The sequence below is a fragment of the Lytechinus pictus genome, chromosome 3 (assembly GCF_037042905.1).
Source record: "Lytechinus pictus isolate F3 Inbred chromosome 3, Lp3.0, whole genome shotgun sequence".
Lineage (NCBI taxonomy): Eukaryota > Metazoa > Echinodermata > Echinoidea > Temnopleuroida > Toxopneustidae > Lytechinus > Lytechinus pictus.
In genome coordinates this window covers 9017827-9036693 of record NC_087247.1, presented here as the reverse complement: position 1 = coordinate 9036693, position 18867 = coordinate 9017827, and the positions used below count along the sequence as shown (strand labels likewise).

Genomic DNA, 18867 nt, shown 5'->3' with positions numbered 1-18867 from the left:
TTAGTTTGATCAATAAAGTCTGTCTAGAACGGATGATTTTTTCGACAGCATTTCCAAAATTAGGCCTACATTTAGCAACGTGAACTGACAGAGGGAGGGGCGGCGGGGAATAGACAGTAATAATGATCATAATATTGACAATGATAATAATAAAAGTAAGTCTGGTATTGTTATTAGTCCAAATAACATTATTATACTGCTAATAATAACTAAAAATGAAACAAACTCTAATGAAGTCTTGCATAAAATAATAGTAGCGACCACGAAGGGACTCGAACCCTCAATCTTCCGATTCGAAGTCGGACGCCTTATCCATTAGGCCACGCGGCCACTTGTTATACTGTTTGCGCTTTAGTCACGCTCTTGATTTTTTGTTATTTCTTTTGTTCAAGTACGCGTTTTTTCTGATAAGAAGACTCTATAGTATACTGTTTATAACTATAAGTCAGGGTTTTCCTGACAAAAAAAAGTTTATAACGCAGGCCTCCAGCTGTAAACTAGTAAAATGTCTACGGATGTTTCATTTCTGGGAATGAGTTTATCGACACATAGTTGGAATCAATTTGCATATCTTATTTATTGTTATGTCATGCATGCCACAGTAATCCTTTATGGTTGATTTTGTTTCTAATCTAATCCTAGCTGCGTGGGCTGTAGAATGCACACATTCAGCAAAGTTCATGATGATGACGAAAATAATATGTTGATAACGATGATAACAGTAAAAATTATCATCATAATGATGATGATGATGATAATTATGAAAAATTACAAGATGTATTCAACGAGGGACTAATCTTACACAAGCTTCTTATTAGTTCCTTATTTACTCACGTTCCTAAGTCTTCAAGTTCCTTTTTAATATTTTTGATACAAATTGTATGCATTATTAGTTATTGTTATGTTAATAAGGTTATTACAAGATGAAGTTATATATTTTTGCGCTTGACCATAATTTTCATGAGAAAAAAAATTCTTAAATCTGAATGGATAAATTTTCTGAACGTCCGCTTCGTATACGCTTATATCGGCAGGATATACAAACAACCTCCTCAGCATGCTCAGTGGCTTATACCACTGAAATTATGACTGGCAAAGCTACATTATTATCATGATAATAGGTTAAGTTAACTAATTGAAAGACTTATTTATAAATTGGTGAAATTTTATTGGAATATTTCGTCACTAGAAAGAGAATTGCAGCCCATGTCTTTTAGCATGCGGAAGTATCTCTTTTGGACTGAAGAAAATTACAAACTCGATCAAATAAATGAAAATAAAGAACATGAATACAACATAAACTGTAAGAAGTGGCCGCGTGGCCTAATAGATAAGGCGTCCGACTTCGAATCGGAAGATTGAGGGTTCGAGTCCCTTCGTGGTCGCTCTTTTTTTTCAAAGTAAGTCACTTTTCTAGAATATGTAACAAAGGATGATGATGTGATGGTGTTAATGATATCTCTAAATTCCTTAGATTGATATAGATTGCGATCAAGGACCAGTCCAAAGTTGGATTGAAGTTTTCAATCTAATAGATTTAAAATTCAATCTTATTCGATTGAAACTGCAGGTCAATCCAATTTTGAATTGGTCCCTGACCACAATCTATTAGATTCAACTTTCAATCTACAGAATGATATTAGTAATAAGAATAATTATGATAATTACGATGATAGACTAGAAAAAAATGTCATCATTCCAAATGAAAGCATTTGGGGTTCTTCCTTTTTCAGAGGGTCCTATATATTTTATGAGTTGCTCCCATGCATTCCACCCCTGCATGGATCCGCGCCTGATTATAATAAGAAAAAGAAAACAACAAAAATAATTGTACCTTACAGGTGAATTGCATAATCTGTTAAAAATTGTAGCGACCACGAAGGGACTCGAACCCTCAATCTTCCGATTCGAAGTCGGACGCCTTATCCATTAGGCCACGCGGCCACTTCTTAGGGAATAACCTTTATTCCCGCTCTTTATCATTATTTTTTAAAGTACGTAATTGCTTTCCATCCAGAAGAGTCTTGAATACCAGTACCTTTTAACTGACAAAAGACACTAATTAATTGACTAATAATTTAGTAGCTCATTATATTGAATAATGAAATAATTAAGACTTTATGAAGTGATTTGGGAATAAATTATTTTGATGATTCTTGTCGGTTTTCATGGTTATTTCCCTTTTATGCACTTTTTTTTTTTTTTAAATTTCAATTCTCATTTCTTATATTATATTTTCAATTCATTTTACATCATATAAACCGGAACAAAGAATACTAGAAAAAATGAAGTGACATTCAAAAGGGTGGTAAAATAAATGGGGGCATGCACACCCCATGCCCTTGGTTGTGGGGAGAGGTATTTTTAAAAGATAATGTCATGTATAAAAATATGAACACTGATGGACATGTTATTCTATTTCGTCCAGGGGCCCGTTTCATAAAGAACTTGCAACTGTTGTAACTTTGACATAATGGCAACTACCATGGTAACAGGGCTCAGCAGCCAATCAGAATCAAGGTGGCCATTGCAATAATGCATGGCAAAGTTACAACAGTTGCAAGTCCTTTATGATGAAACGGGTCCCTGGACTTTTGTCTTTCTCCATCCACTGCTGTCTGTTTCTAAAAATTATTGAAAGTAATGGTTCCATATATTCGGCGAAACGACATTTTCTCCGGCGACAATTATTGGTCAAGACTTTATTTTGTCTAAGATATAGGATTAGGATTACTATCGCAATCCAGGGTTGAAGTTGGTCATACCATTAGTGTGGAATTTCCAGCGGAGCAATTGTCGCCGGAGTATAATGTCATGGAACCTTTCTCAATAGGCCTAAAAATAATCATAACGAACTTCAGGCAAAAAGACCCCGGCTACTAAACTATTGAAAATGTATTTGGGTGTTTAATTTTTGGGAATAAGTTCATCGATAATTAATCAATGGTAATCAATTTACATAACATGTCATGCATGCCACAGTAAACCTTCATGCTTTTTTTCTAATCTAGGTGTAAATCCTGCGTGGGCTATAGAATACACAAGTTCAGCAAAGTTGATGATGATGACGATAACAGTAAAAATTATTATCGTAATGATGATGATGATAATAATTATATGAAAAATTACAAGATGTATTTAACGAGGGACTAATCTTACACAAGCCTGGCTTCTTATTAGTTCCTCTTTTCTCATATGTTCTTCCTCAGTTTCGCACAAGTTACTTTAATGATATTTATATAGGGATTGTATTCAATTCGTTGTTGTGCATTACAAGATAAAGCTAAATCATTCGTGCTTGTCGTCAGAAAAAACTTCTTAAATCTGAAATTGGAATAAATTTTCTAAACTTCAGCCTTGTACCGCATATCGACAGGATAATTATATGAGTGAGTTAACACAAATAACCTCAGTGGCTTAATTTGACCACTGCATTATGGCTGACCAAGCAACATAATAGGATAAGCAAACTGATTAAAAGTCTTATTTATAAAGTGGAATTTTATTGGAATATTTCGTCACGAGAAAGAGAAATGAAACATCCATTTAAAATATCGATAGTTTTGCAGCCCGTGTCTTTTAAGCATGCTTTCAGATCAGGGAAGTGTTCTAGATACTCTTTTGGACAGGAGAAAATAAAAAACTTGAACAAATAAATGAAAATAAAGAGCAAATATAAAGAAGCAACTGCAAGAAGTGGCCGCGAGGCCTAATGGATAAGGCGTCCGACTTCGAATCGGAAGATTGAGGGTTCGAGTCCCTTCGTGGTCGCTTTTTTTTTTTCAAAGTAAGTCACTTTTCTAGAATATATGATAACAATGGATGATGATGTGATGGTGATGATGTTATCTCTATAAATCCCTTATAGATTGATATAGATTGCGATCAGGGACCAATCCAAAGTTGGATTGAAGTTTTCAATCTATTAGATTTAGAATTCAATCTTATTCGATTGAAACTGCAGGTCGATCCAATTTTGAATTGGTCCCTGGCCACAATCTATTAGATTAAATTTTCAATCTACAGAATGATATTAATAATAAGAATAATTACATGATAGACTAGAAAAAAAAAATCCTCATTCCAAATGAATGCATTTGGGGTTCTTCCTTTTTCAAAGGGTGCTATTTTATGAGATGCGCCCGCGTTTTTCACCCCTGCATGGATCTCCGCCTGATTATAATAAGAAAAAGAAAACAATTAGAATAATTGTAACTTGCATAGGTGAATTGCATAATCTATCAAAAATAGTAGCGACCACGAAGGGACTCGAACCCTCAATCTTCCGATTCGAAGTCGGACGCCTTATCCATTAGGCCACGCGGCCACTTCTTATAAGTAAACTATTATTCCCGCTCTTTATTATATTCTTAAAGTACGTAACTGCTTTCCATCCAGAACAATTTTGAATACCAGTACTTCTTAACTGACAAAAGACACTAATTAAATGACTAATATTTTAATAGCTCATTATTGAATAATGCAATAATTAAGACTTTATGAAGTGATTTGGGAATAAATTATTTGGATGATTCTTGTCGGTTTTCATGCCGGTTATTTCCCTTTTATGCACTCTTTTGAATTTCAATTCTCATTTCTCATTTTGTATTGTCCATTTATTTTACATCATAAACCGGAATTTAAAAAATAGTAAAAAAAAAATGAAGTGACATTCAAATGGGTGGTAAAATAAATGGGGGCATGCACACCCCACGCCCTTGGTTGCGGGGAGGGGTATTTTTAAAAGATAATGTCATTCAAAATGAACTTGGACATGTTATTCTGTTTCGTCCTGGACCCCTTTTCTTTCTCGATCCATCTGTCTGTTTCTAACAATTACTGAAAGTAATGGTTCCATAATATTATATTCGGCGAAACAACATTTTCTCCGGCGACAATTGGTCCAGACTTTATTTTGTCTAACTTGATATAGGGTTAGGTTCAGTGGCGTAACTACGGGGGGGGGCATGGGGGGGCACGTGCCCCCCCAATCGGCTGACCAAAAAAAAAAAAAAAACGGGGAAAAGGAGAAAAAGAGGGAGAAAGGAAGAGGAACGTAGTGGCAAAGAAGAAATTATTATTCATAATAATTGTATATTATATTATAATCATGTTATGTTATATTACATAGGAAACATTTTTATCATAACTTTATGAAACATAATTTGCTCACGGTCCATGTCTTCATTGTTCCTGGTGCTCGCATTGTCTGTTTAAAGAGATATAAACCTGTTGTTCGAAAACCTCCCGTTTTCAAGTCAATATATATACACCAAATATATTATTGTTTTATGTAGTGACATATGCTTCTTTTTCATGACTACTTAAAGTGATTGCCCCATGTTAAGGTCTTAATATAAAACATTTCCTGTCCGTGATTACGATCGCTTCAGTGGATTGGTGAGATATGTCTGCTCTCCATGAATTCCTAAAATCAGTCCTTGAAATGTCCCCTTTTCTGATCTGAATATCCAAAATTTTCAGCTCGCGCTTCGCGCTCGCATCATTTGGTTAGTGAAATACGTATGGTCTTAGTGAATTCCTACAAACAAGCCTTAGACTGCCCCGCTTCAGGTTTGAATTATCTAAATTTTCAGCTCGCGCTTCGCGCTCGCAATATTTGATTAGTGAGATGCGTATGATAATCACGATAACATTGACTACAAAAAGTGCTTCATGTGTTCAGATGTAATTCTAACAAAATCAGTAAGCGCTTGGCACTCGCATTACATGACTATGGTGAGATATGTATACTATTAAGAGATTCCTAAAATATAGTCCTTAAGATCTCCCTGTTTGGGATCAATATATACAAAAATTTCGGCTCGCGCTTCGCGCTCGCATTGTTTAGCAAGACAGGTACGTATCATGATTACAAAAATTCGATTATAAAGTCCTTTTTTAGGTCTGAATATCAAATATTTTCAGCTCGCGCTTCGCGCTCGCATTATTTGATTGCTGAGATGCGTATGTTATTCATGATTACAATGGCTACAAGTGCTTCCTTAAAATGTCTCTATTAGGTCAGTATACCTGACAACTTAGCGCGCTTCGCGCGATCACTATATAAGTGACTCAAACATTTTGCTGGTGCCCCCCCCATGCCGTGCCGTGACCCACGGTACGCCACTGGTTAGGTTTACTATTGCAATTGGTAAATCCAAGGTTGAAGTTGGTCATTCCATTCGTGTGGAATTTCCAGCGGAGCATTTGTCGCCGGAGTATATGTCATGGAACCTTTCTCAATAGGCCTAAAAATAACCATAACGAACTCCAGGCAAAAAGACCCCGGCTACTAAACTATTGAAAATGTATATGGGTGTTTAATTTTTGGGAATAAGTTCATCGATAATTAATCAATGGTAATCAATTTGCATAACATGTCATGCATGCCACAGTAAACCTTCATGCTTTTTTTCTAATCTAGGTGTAATTCCTGCGTGGGCTATCGAATACACAAGTTCAGCAAAGTTGATGATGATGACGATAACAGTAAAAATTATTATCGTAATGATGATGATGATAATAATTATATGAAAAATTACAAGATGTATTTAACGAGGGACTAATCTTACACAAGCCTGGATTCTTATTAGTTCCTCTTTTCTCATAAATTATGTTCTTCCTCAATCTCGCACAAGTTACTTTAATGATTATTTATATAGGGATTGTATTCAATTCGTTGTTGTGCATTACAAGATAAAGCTATATCATTTTGTGCTTGTCGTCAGAAAAAAACTTCTTAAATCTGAAATTGGAATAAATTTTCTAAACTTCAGCTCTGTACCGCCTATCGACAGGATATATGAGTGAGTTAACACAAACAACCTCAGTGGCTTAATTTGATGGCTGACAAAGCAACATAATAGGATAAGCAAACTGATTAAAAGTCTTATTTATAAATTGGTGAAATTTTATTGGAATATTTCGTCACTAGAAAGAGAAATGAAACACCCATTAAAAGTATCGATAGTTTTGCAGCCCATGTCTTTTAGCATGCTTTAAGATAAGGGAAGTATACTCTTTTGGACAGCAGAAAATTACAAACTTGATAAAATAAATTTAAATAAAGAACATGAATACAGCAGAAACTGTAAGAAGTGGCCGCGTGGCCTAATGGATAAGGCGTCCGACTTCGAATCGGAAGATTGAGGGTTCGAGTCCCTTCGTGGTCGCTTGATTTTTTTTCAAAGTAAGTCACTTTTCTAGAATATATACGGTAACTAACAATGGATGATGATGTTATGGTGATGATGTTATCTCTAAATTCCTTACATTGATATAGATTGCGATGAGGGACCAGTCCAAAGTTGGATTAAAGTTTTCAATCTAATAGATTTAGAATTCAATCTTATTCAATTGAAACTGTCGATCCAATTTTGAATTGGTTCCTCGGCACATTCTATTAGATTCAATTTTCAATCTATACAGAATGATATTAATAATAAGAATAATTACAAGATAGACTAGAAAAAAAAGTTCTCATTCCCAAATGAATGCATTTGGGGTTCTTCCTTTTTCAAAAGGTGCAATTTTTTTATGAGGTGCGCCCGCGTTTTCCACCCCTGCATGGATCTCCGTCTGATTATAAAAAAGAAAATAATTAGAATAATTGTAACTGGCATAGGTGAATTGCATAATCTATTAAAAATAGTAGCGACCACGAAGGGACTCGAACCCTCAATCTTCCGATTCGAAGTCGGACGCCTTATCCATTAGGCCACGCGGCCACTTCTTATATAAGTAAACCATTATTCCCGCTCTTTATTATATTTTTAAAGTACGTAATTGCTTTCCATCCAGAACAAACTTGAATACCAATACTTTTTAACTGACAAAAGACACTAATTAAATGACTAATAATTTAATAGCTCATTATTGAATAATGAAATAATTAAGACTTTATGAAGTGATTTGGGAATAAATTATTTGCTTCTTGTCGGTTTTCATGGTCATTTCCCTTTTATGCACTCTTTTGAATTTCAATTCTCATTTCTCATATTGTATTTTCCATTTATTTTTCATCATAAACCGGAATTAAAAAAATACTAGAAAAAATGAAGTGACATTCAAAAGGGTGGTAAAATAAATGGGGGCATGCACACCCCACGCCCTTGGTTGCGGGGAGGGGTATTTTTAAAAGATAATGTCATGCAAAATGAACATGGACATGTTATTCTGTTTCGTCCTGGACCCTTTTTCTTTCTCGATCCATCTGTCTGTTTCTAATAATTACTGAAAGTAATGGTTCCATAATATTATATTCGACGAAACGACATTTTCTCCGGCGACAATTGGTCCAGACTTTATTTTGTCTAACTTGATATAGGGTTATAGGTTTACTATTGCAATGGGTAAATCCAAGGTTGAAGTTGGTCATTCCATTAGTGAGGAATTTCCAGCGGAGCATTTGTCGCCGGAGTATATGTCATGGAACCTTTCTCAATAAAAATAGGCCTAAACATAATCATAACGAACTCCAGGCAAAAAGACACCGGCTACTAAATTATTGAAAATGTATATGGGTGTTTAATTTTTGGGAATAAGTTCATCGATAATTAATCAATGGGAATCAATTTGTACTGTCATGCATGCCACTGTAAACCTTCATGCTTTTTTCTCTAATCTAGGTGTAAATCCTGCGTGGGCTAACACAAGTTCAGCAAAGTTGATGATGATGAGGATAACAGTAAAAATTATTATCGTAATGATGATGATGATAATAATTATATGAAAAATTACAAGATGTATTTAACGAGGGACTAATCTTACACAAGCCTGGCTTCTTATTAGTTCCTCTTTTCTCATAATTATGTTCTTCCTCAGTCTCGCACAAGTTACTTTAATGATATTTATATAGGGATCGTATTCAATTCGTTGTTGTGCATTACAAGATAAAGCTATATTATTTGTGCTTGTCGTCAGAAAAAACTTCTTAAATCTGAAATTGGAATAAATTTTCTAAACTTCAGCTTTGTACCGCCTACCGACAGGATATATGAGTGAGTAAACACGAACAACCTCAGTGGCTTAATTTGACCACTGCATTATGGCTGACAAAGCAACATAATCATGATAATAGGATAAGCAAACTGATTAAAGTCTCATTTATAAATTGGTGAAATATTATTGGAATATTTCGTCACTAGAAAGAGAAATGAAACATCCATTAAAAGTATCGATAGTTTTGCAGCCCATGTATTTTAGCATGCTTTAAGATCAGGGAAGTATTCTAGATACTCTTTTGGACAGAAGAAAATTACAAACTTGATAAAATTAATTAAAATAAAGAACATAAATACAGAAGAAATTGTAAGAAGTGGCCGCGTGGCCTAATGGATAAGGCGTCCGACTTCGAATCGGAAGATTGAGGGTTCGAGTCCCTTCGTGGTCGCTTAATTTTTTTTTTTTCAAAGTAAGTCACTTTTCTAGAATATACGGTAACTAACAATGGGTGATGATCAGTCTGGTGATGATGTGATGATGATGATGTTATCTCTATAGATTCCTTAGATTGATATAGATTGCGATCAGGGAACAATCCAAAATTGGATTGAAGTTATCAATCTAATAGAATTAGAATTCGATCTTATTCGATTGAAACTGTAGATCCAATTTTGAATTGGTCCCTAGCCACAATCTATTAGATTCAACTTTTAATCTACAGAATGATATTAGTAATAAGAATAATTATGATTATTACGATGATAGACTAGAAAAAAGTCATCATTCCCAAATGAAGGCATTTGGGGTTCTTCCTTTTTCAAAGGGTGCTCTTTTATGAGGTGCGCCCGCGCTTTTCACCCCAGCACAGATCCGCGCCTGATTATGATAAGAAAAAGAAAACAATCAAATTGCATAATCCATTAAAATAGTAGCGACCACGAAGGGACTCGAACCCTCAATCTTCCGATTCGAAGTCGGACGCCTTATCCATTAGGCCACGCGGCCACTTCTTATAAGTAAATAATTATTCCCGCTCTTTATTATAAAAAAAATATTTTCAAAGTACGTAATTGCTTTCCATCCAGAACAATCTTGAATACCAGTACTTTTTAACTGACAAAAGACACTAATTAAATAACTTATAATTTAATAGCTCATTATTGAATAATGAAATAATTAAGACTTAAGTGATTTGGGAATAAATTATTTGGATGATTCTTGTCGGTTTTCATGGTTATTTCCCTTTTAAGCACTCTTTTGAATTTCAATTCTCATTTCTCATATTGTATTTTCCATTTATTTTACATCATAAACCGGAATTAAAAAAATACTAGAAAATTGAAGTGACATTCAAAAGGGTGGTAAAATAAATGGGGGCATGCACCCACGCCCTTGGTTGCGGGGAGAGGTATTTTTAAAGATAATGTCATGCAAAATTAACATGGACATGTTGTTCTGTTTCGTCCTGGACCCCTTTTCTTTCTCGATCCATCTGTCTGTTTTCTAACAATTACTGAAAGTAATGGTTCCATAATATTATATTCGGCGAAACGACATTTTCTCCGGCGACAATTGGTCCAGACTTTATTTTGTCTAACTTGATATAGGGTTATAGGTTTACTATTGCAATGGGTAAATCCAAGGTTGAAGTTGGTCATTCCATTAGGGTGGAATTTCCAGCGGAGCATTTGTCGCCGGAGTATATGTCATGGAACCTTTCTCAATAAAAATAGGCCTAAAAATATTCATAATGATTCCAGAGATAAAGAATTGATGGTTATCATGCGTATACTGGGGCCGCAGAACCGCCCCCCACTTTTTTTTCCAAACCGTACAATAACGTGATTTTTGGATGGTCAGCCCCCCACTTTCAATTCAATTCAATTTGTTTTATTTCATTTTCAACAAAACAAAGTAAAGTGGTCAAAAATAATTACAATGACATTTGCAAATGAAACTTCTACAAACATTATAAATTGAGGCAAGTACAATTATGATATTTTTTTTCATAAGTAAAACAAAATAAAGTATTATTAGCAAATTATCATTAACATTATAAATGGAGGGATCCAATAAAAAGCAAAAGCTTGTAGTGCGTCGACCCCCAATTGTTGTATAAATTGCCTACGAAGACAGGAAGCAATCCAAATTTCAACACCAACACCAAGGCCAAAGCCAAAGCCAAAGCCTTTGCCCCGCGCCCCACAATACAACATGCATGATAAATTAACGAGTCCGATGACGCAATAGCTCCCTGTGATTGCGTAAGAATCTGATTTCTTCGTCCTGTAATTCTTCGTATCAAATGTCAGATCAGAGAAGTACTTTCCACTGTAATACAACAACGGCCATTGTGGTAGGCTGTTATTGTTAGATATTAACCTATAACTTAAGTCCATATAGAGAACTTGATTTTAAGGCAAATCGGAGGCAAATGCCATGTTTTAACTCGTGTGCTTTTTCATACAGGAGCGCCCGTCATGATGCTACACAGGTGCGGCAGTCTGGTCCTGTCTCGCCCTGAATGGTCGGGGATGAAAGCTGCTGGTTTCCGCCTCGGGGGTTCTGCTGCACTGGGAGTGGGAGTGGTTGGCATTCAGAATTTCTTGTTAAGGTCCCGCAAAGATGGAAAAGCGACCATTTCCACCAATATTTGTAGGACCAGGCAATGGAACAGAATAAAGGTATCTCTTTTCATTCTATTTTTTTTAATTGATTTTTCCCAAATTACCTAGGCCTATAAAGGCTATATTATAATTTATATTATAATCCTGATCATGACCTCATTTCATTGTTTTCCTGATCTAATACCTGGGGCACTCACACGTAGTTCTGTTCTTATCTTTTATCTTATCTCACTGAGATAAGAAGACGCTAAAATCATTGCTAATCGGTATTCTGAAAATCTTAACGCGTTCTTATCTCTGTAAGGACTGCCCCCATCTTATCTTCAACACGCCCATTTTTAAGATATTATTACCAATCAAAATGCGCTTTTTATTGGCAGTTTAACGAATAGAAGCGTTCCTTATGTCAAGAGAATATCATGGGTACTTCGCGTACACTGTTTCTGGCGCATTGCGCGAAATAGGCATTTTACACGCAATGACTGATTATTATTTCGAGACACGTGCACAAACTAAAGAAAGAAAAGTAAAGAAAATATAGCAGGTACAAATAAAGAATGAAACAGGAATAAAGAAAGTAGTAGGAAAGTAATACAGAAAAGGGCCAGAATGAAGCAGAAAATAAAAAAATGAAAGGAACAAAGCAGAAATTAATGAAAGAAAGAAAGAGTAAACGAAAGAAAGCAAGCAAAATGAACTTAAAAGAAAAAAGAAAAATTAAAAGAATGAATAAAAGAAAGAAAAAGGAGGAAGAAATAGAATGATTATCAATGATAAAAAGAGGAATAAAAAAAAATTAAGGAAAAATTAAGAAGGAAAAGGAAAGAAAGAAACTTTTTGGGAAAAAATGAAAAGGACAAAATAAAAAGGATATAATGAAGGAATAAAGAATCGGAAAGAGAAAAAAGTTAGAAAAAACGAATGAAAAAAAGAAAGAGAAAAGGAAGGAATAAAAAAATGTAAAAAGTGAAGGAAGAGAGAAAAAAAGAAAATGAAACAGAAATAAAGTGAGAGAAAAGATGAAACGGTAAAGACTAAAGAAAGATAAAGGGAAAGAACGAAAAGGGAAAATAAAAAGGCAGGAAAAATGAAGAATGAATAAAAAAATAAAACGAAGAAAAATTAATGGAAAGAATTAAAAAAAAAAAAAAAAAATTAATAGAAGAAAGAATGTAAAGAAAGAGAGTAAATAAAGAACGAACAAAAAAGAGAATAGAACAGAAGAAAGTACAAAAGTGTCAGAAAGCAGAAATAAAACAAATGAAAGAAAGAACAACTGAACAAGCGAAAAGAGATAAAAATTACCAAAAATATAGAAAGGAAAAAATTATAAAAGAAAAACAAAAATAAGGAAAAACAAAATTAAGGGAAGAAAGAAAGAAAGGAAAAAATGAAATGAATAAATAAAAAAAGGAAAAACAAATCTAAAGACGAAAGAATGAATGAAAGAAAGAATTAAAAGAAAAAGAATTAAGAAATAAAAAGATTACAAAAAATAAAGTGAAGGAAGAAAGAAAAAGGAAAAAAGAAAGAGAAAAGGGGAATGAAAAAAAAGACAAAAATAAAGTATAAAAAAAACGAAAATGAAAAATGAAGAATAAATGAAACAAAGCAAAAGAAAAATAAGGAAGAAATTAGAAGATTTAAAAGAATAAAACAAAAGATATAAATGAAGAATGAAAGAAAGAAAGGCAGACAGATAGAAAGGAAGAAAAAGAGAAAAATAAATAAATGAATTAATTAATAAATGAATTAAATAAAATAAGGGATAGAAAAAAGAGACTGGCAAATAAAGGGTGAAAGAAAGAAAGGGTCAAAAGTATACTTGTTACTACCAGTGGCCATCGATTTTGAGCAAGAAAGAACGCGGACATCTTGAGATGTGATAACCCTCTATCTTAAATATTATCATAAATATCGTGAAAAGATAAAAGATAAGAACGTTTTCAGAATACCACTTATCTTTATTTTGTTCTTATCTTATTTATCTTATCGCTTTTGTATTTAATGCGCGCGTGAGTTATACATTTACGTGCTCAGCATAGGATGGAAAGCAAGATAAGAACGTTTTCAGAATACCAATTTGAGAACGTGACGTAGATAAGAACAAAATTAAGATAAGAACATTTTCCGAATACCGCCCCTGGAAACTGAGCTAACAAAATGGTAATAAAGTAGACCCTATTGTATAAGATATTGTATTCTTAGTGATTAAGTACAGGTCCACTATTAACCATTTTTAAAATGTTCACTTTCCTTTTAAATTGATACAAGTAGGCTATAAATATAATTAATAGTCTGTATAATTATCTGTTTGACTTATATTTTGATGTGAATGAATGAAGAAAAAAAAAGAATTTCTCTGATTGATTCCAAAGATCCCAATTTTTTATCATCAACGTTTAACTATTCTATATAATAATAATAGTAATATTACTAAAAATTATAATAACAGTGATCATGAATGATGATGTTAATAATGATAGTAATAATGATAATAATTGATAATAATAATTATAATGATTATTATTACTTAGTGCATAATAAATGTTTAAAAAAAATTTCCCTATCCACTTTACAGAACTGAGTAAGACATTATACATAGGTCTAGATCTATATTTATATAGTATGAAATAAAGTATAGTTATTATAATCTGATTTCCATTCTTATTTCTCATGATTATTGAAGTAAAGTTATTACATGAAATCATAAAAAATAATAATAATAATAAGATAAAACTAAAATAACTTTCAGCAATGATTATCTACATTAAATCAGAAGTCAATCAATTTTTTTAATTCTTGGAGGGTAAAATTTGAATTTCAAATAATGGAATACAAAACAATAAGTGGAATGTGACATAAATTTGCTCATGTATTGAGCCCTGTCTCAGTGAAGTAATGCAAAACTTTCCTTGTCTGATATATCAGCATTTTTATTTGTAATTGAAGTTATAGGTCTATGTATTTTCTTTATGGTTATAGGAAAGTAATAATATTATCCTGAATGGCAGCCCAGGAGCAGGCAAGACTACCGTGGGACAGATCGTTGGCAGAAAGCTTGGTATGGATGTATTAGATGTTGACAATGATATACTGGAATCTGTATGGGGTATGCCAGTCAGTGAAAAGGTGAGAACCGCAGCATTCAAATATCACTTTGATGGGTTTTTTTAGGCCACTGGCAACCTATTGGGTCACAGAGACATTCTGATTATGTTTATGGATGGTTATATAAGAAGTTTTTTTTTTATAAGAATCAGTCAGAGAAACTTTTAACTTATTTAAACAAATATATCTCATTTTCTATAATTTCTCTTTGATGGGGTTCATAACTTTGCTTCCATTCAGTCTGTAAATAACTCATTGAGACTTCTTTACTCTCAGTTGTTACCGCTAAAAGGTCAACTCTTAACTTGATTCTTCAACTTGACTTGTGATGGGGTTGTAAGGTCAAAGGCCATATTAAAAAAAAATTCATGATAGTTAAAGAAATAGTTTGTAAATCAGTTTAAAGTTTTGTGCTTTTTGTGAATCATATGTGATGAATGATGATATGGGTATATTTTAGGGTCATCAAGTTAAAGGTCAGAGATCAGAGATGATATTCTTTGTACAAATCTAATGTTTTGCTTTTGCTATTATGTTTTTATCATTTTTATCAAGGTGTTGGTTTGTTAATTATTTCTCTCTTTTTTTATTTGTGGATTTCTATTCTTCTTTCTTTCTCTCATTATTTCTCTCTCACCTTTTCCTTGCTGACTCTATCACCATGTAGCTCTTTGAAGTTGGAGGAGAAAACTTTGTAGAAAAAGAGGGGGAAGCGCTCCTCACCTTCACCCCTCCCCCAGATACAGTGGTGACACTCACTGGCTCCAATGCCATGCATGATGAAGCTATGTCTCACATCTCTCAATATGGCCCGATCTTATTCCTGGATGTCAAGAACCAAGACATCCTCCAAAGACTAGAAGCAATGAAGGTAAATCGCATTGTTGGGCAAGAGACTGGTGTTTCAATGACGGAGATCCTTGCATACAGGCAGCAGTTCTATGAGAGATCTTACAGTGCACGCATCGTCTGCGAGGCTAACGAAGCACAAGAGAGCATCGCTGGAAAGATTGTTGAAGCCATTGCTCGATTAGAGAACAACAGCCCGTACATTTCAACGAGGGATTGTGGAAAGAGTTCAGGGAAGGATTTTCTGAGTGCAGTTCTGCAGGGTTTGGCAGAGGATGGTGGCCTGTTTGTTCCTTCAGGACCACTTCCAAAGATGACCTTGAAGCAGTGGGAACGTCTTGTCCCGTGCACCTACCAACAAAGAGCTCAGCGTATCCTGGAGCAATGGATTCACCCTGCTGACCTCCACCCCTCCGTACTAAATGGAATGATCCAAAAAGCATACACAACAGATGCTTTCCAGTCTGAGGATGTGGTACCGGTCACTCATCTAGAGGGAAACCAACATCTGGTCGAAGTCTTCCATGGACCGACTGCATCTTTCAAGGATGCTCCTTTACAACTCATGCCTCATTTCTTCCGAGAAGCAGTTAGTCAGAAAGGAGATGCAAAGTAAGAAAATAACTTTTAAAAGAAATGCATGTTCGTATTGATATAGTATGTCTACTTATGTAAAGGCCACCACACACCTTACGACTGGTCCACGATCCGATTTTTGGAACAAACCACATTTTGCTCACTTTTTGATAATGTGAGAGAAAAGTATCATTTTATTTGAGGCTCATATTAACGGAAAGAACGCTAATATAACAATTTTGGATGATTGCAAGCCTTTTTTTCGGAGTAAAGGCCAAATTAGTTTCAAATCGTAGCCAAATGTACGATTGCTTTGACGTCATTACAACTAGATATTTAAATTTGCTTTTATTCCAAAAAGGATGATAGCATAGTCACAGATTTGAACTTGGGTATTCGTACGATGAATTAGAACATTACACAATAAGATATTCCATGTCTCAATATTAGCATCAAATTCTACTACATTTTATTCTAAAATCGGGTCGGTCGCAGAACAATCACAAAGTGTGCGGTGGCCTTAAGACTGCAAATAGGAAGTCTGTGCAAATTGCCAAGTTCTTGGCATATTTTTAGGGGGTTAGGGTAATGGTCATTAGCTAAAATAGCAGTATTTCATGCAAATAAAACAACATAGATAGGGAGGAGCAGCAGCAGCCCTGTTACTGTGCCTACTCCAGAATCCTGTATCCGTATGCTAGTGAAACATATCCCATGTTGACACCATTTTTACTTTTCATGTTTTTTTTTTTCTCAGATATCTTATATTAGTAGCTACATCTGGTGATACAGGGAGTGCAGTTTTAGATGGATTTGGTGCAACAAGTGGTAAGCTATGAAACAATTTTTTTTAAATTGTCATTTGAGATATACCATAGGATGAATTTCATGTATAGTTTAAGTATTATTTTAAGTATTATAGCTGTGAAAACGACAGGCATCCGTAAATACAGTATTTCCTAAAGCTGATTTATTTAAGAAAGTTAGAAAATATTTAGCCAAACTAAATTTCTCAATTATTTATTTATACTCACAGTTACACAATATGTATGCAGATGTTGTTAATATATAGGTAATGTTTTTTTTATTGTCAACACTTTTTTTTTTATTGCTGATTATATTTTTATCACTATTGATTTTAGATATACATGTAGCCATGTTACTAAAGATGTCAAGAAAATGAGAAAAACCTCTGGCTCTCACAGCACCACTTCATAGTCCAGTCTGTAAAGTTATTTTTAACATCACAAATAGCTTATAGAAACACCCCAATTTATCTGGTGGAACGTGGCTGTATCTGTACAAATTCTATTGGAATTGCAGATTAAGTAGTGGACTTTAGTATATATGTAAAATGGATACTGCATTTGACTATGCATTCAAATCCCCTGGATCTCTTGGTATGAGTTTGACTAGGATTGATAAACTTTTATTTTCTTTGGAAAAAAAAATCTGGACCATAAATTTGAATGAGTATTGTAAATTATAAATTACCAATTGCAAATTACAGTTTTTACTAAAAAAATTGTTGATAAATTGTTCGCATTGTTGTCAAATTCTGTTAAACTGAATTCAACTACAAGAAGTTAGCAGTTTTAGTTTATGCAATAGTGTATCGTTTATATTCAGGGTGATCATGTTGGTCATTAAAGAAGTTTGTGATTCTTTGTGTTTACAGTAACCAGTGGTGATGATGATGTATCTGTGATGGTCTTCTATCCTGAGGAAGGTGTTAGTCCGGTCCAGAAGTCTCTTATGACTGCTGTCAATAGTCCCAACGTCAGAGTCATAGGTAAAAGCATATTGGTCATATTAAACAACTTGTGCATTTTAAGAACATTTGGTCTGACAAGATAATATATTCTAATTAAAGCTTTACTTTCACTTCACATTAAGAGTAGGACAATTAAACACATAAGATGCCGTTGGGGCTCGAATCATGGGAGTTTGTGAATGTGGTATGTGCAAGTAACTCGGGGAATGAGTCATGGCTGCCCCAAATAATTTAGAGTTCAAAGGGTCAAGATGTATGAAACATGAAAGTAAATAGTGAGTGGTGGTCTAAAATTTTGTGTGGCAGAATGGTCACAGAAGATGTTAAGGGGGTCAATCCTAACCCCCCCCCCCCCACATCTCAAATTATTTTGGGTTTAAGTTAACTTGTTAACTCGTTACAATGAATGATATTTTAGCCATAAATAGATACATCAATTATCATGCTTAAGAATGAAAATAAGAACTCTGACTGTAAATACTACTTTGGAATTATAAGTACATATACTTCATACATTTCAGTTTATACCACCTGTATTATTAAATCTTGCGTACTTTGGATGCAATATCTATACATATGATAGGAGAATGTACAATAATACAGCCGTATGAAATTCATGGCAATAATTGCTCTTTACTTTAAGCTTTCATAGGTTACAATATATAATCATTTATCCCTCCAAAATATAAATCTCCCCAGGTGTTGAAAGTGATTTTGATTTCTGCCAGTCGGCCATCAAGGATATCTTTTCATCGGAGACCTGCATGCTCCGTCACTCCCTCCTCAACGATTTCAACGTAAAGCTGAGTGCAGCAAACTCCATTAACTGGGGGCGTCTGCTACCTCAGATTGTCTACCACGCGTCCTCGTACTTGGACCTCGTCAGGCAAGGTGTCATCAGTGTAGGGGATCCGGTTGACCTGTGTGTTCCTACTGGAAACTTCGGCAACATGTTGGGAGCTGTGTATGCCAAGGTATGGAGGG

General features: G+C 34.3%; 1 protein-coding gene and 9 non-coding genes across 12 annotated transcripts in view; 5 read left to right on the top strand and 5 right to left on the bottom strand.

Annotated features, from left to right (window-relative positions):
* Positions 1–257: 257 nt before the first annotated feature.
* TRNAR-UCG (transfer RNA arginine (anticodon UCG)) lies at positions 258–330 on the bottom strand. Its single transcript has one exon. It is a non-coding gene; the product is annotated as a tRNA-Arg (tRNA).
* A 982-nt stretch (positions 331–1312) lies between these two features.
* TRNAR-UCG (transfer RNA arginine (anticodon UCG)) lies at positions 1313–1385 on the top strand. The gene has a single exon. It is a non-coding gene; the product is annotated as a tRNA-Arg (tRNA).
* A 486-nt stretch (positions 1386–1871) lies between these two features.
* TRNAR-UCG (transfer RNA arginine (anticodon UCG)) lies at positions 1872–1944 on the bottom strand. The gene has a single exon. It is a non-coding gene; the product is annotated as a tRNA-Arg (tRNA).
* A 1754-nt stretch (positions 1945–3698) lies between these two features.
* TRNAR-UCG (transfer RNA arginine (anticodon UCG)) lies at positions 3699–3771 on the top strand. The gene has a single exon. It is a non-coding gene; the product is annotated as a tRNA-Arg (tRNA).
* Positions 3772–4254: 483 nt separating this feature from the next.
* TRNAR-UCG (transfer RNA arginine (anticodon UCG)) lies at positions 4255–4327 on the bottom strand. Its single transcript has one exon. It is a non-coding gene; the product is annotated as a tRNA-Arg (tRNA).
* A 2775-nt stretch (positions 4328–7102) lies between these two features.
* On the top strand, positions 7103–7175 carry TRNAR-UCG (transfer RNA arginine (anticodon UCG)). The gene has a single exon. It is a non-coding gene; the product is annotated as a tRNA-Arg (tRNA).
* Positions 7176–7657: 482 nt separating this feature from the next.
* Positions 7658–7730, bottom strand: TRNAR-UCG (transfer RNA arginine (anticodon UCG)). The gene has a single exon. It is a non-coding gene; the product is annotated as a tRNA-Arg (tRNA).
* A 1591-nt stretch (positions 7731–9321) lies between these two features.
* TRNAR-UCG (transfer RNA arginine (anticodon UCG)) lies at positions 9322–9394 on the top strand. Its single transcript has one exon. It is a non-coding gene; the product is annotated as a tRNA-Arg (tRNA).
* Positions 9395–9878: 484 nt separating this feature from the next.
* On the bottom strand, positions 9879–9951 carry TRNAR-UCG (transfer RNA arginine (anticodon UCG)). The gene has a single exon. It is a non-coding gene; the product is annotated as a tRNA-Arg (tRNA).
* A 1197-nt stretch (positions 9952–11148) lies between these two features.
* LOC129257873 (threonine synthase-like 1) overlaps positions 11149–18867 on the top strand; it is a 14950-nt gene continuing 7231 nt past the window's right edge. The window contains exons 1-7 of one of the 3 annotated variants that reach the window (XM_064096302.1): positions 11149–11210; positions 11416–11630; positions 14559–14705; positions 15352–16145; positions 16867–16937; positions 17788–17901; positions 18583–18857. In XM_064096302.1, coding sequence (XP_063952372.1) covers positions 11427–11630; positions 14559–14705; positions 15352–16145; positions 16867–16937; positions 17788–17901; positions 18583–18857 — 1605 coding nt within the window. In that variant the 5' untranslated portion in view covers positions 11149–11210; positions 11416–11426. Of the gene's footprint in view, positions 11631–14558; positions 14706–15351; positions 16146–16866; positions 16938–17787; positions 17902–18582; positions 18858–18867 lie in introns of all 3 variants that reach the window. The other 2 variants (XM_064096300.1, XM_064096299.1) reach the window with 2 other exon arrangements.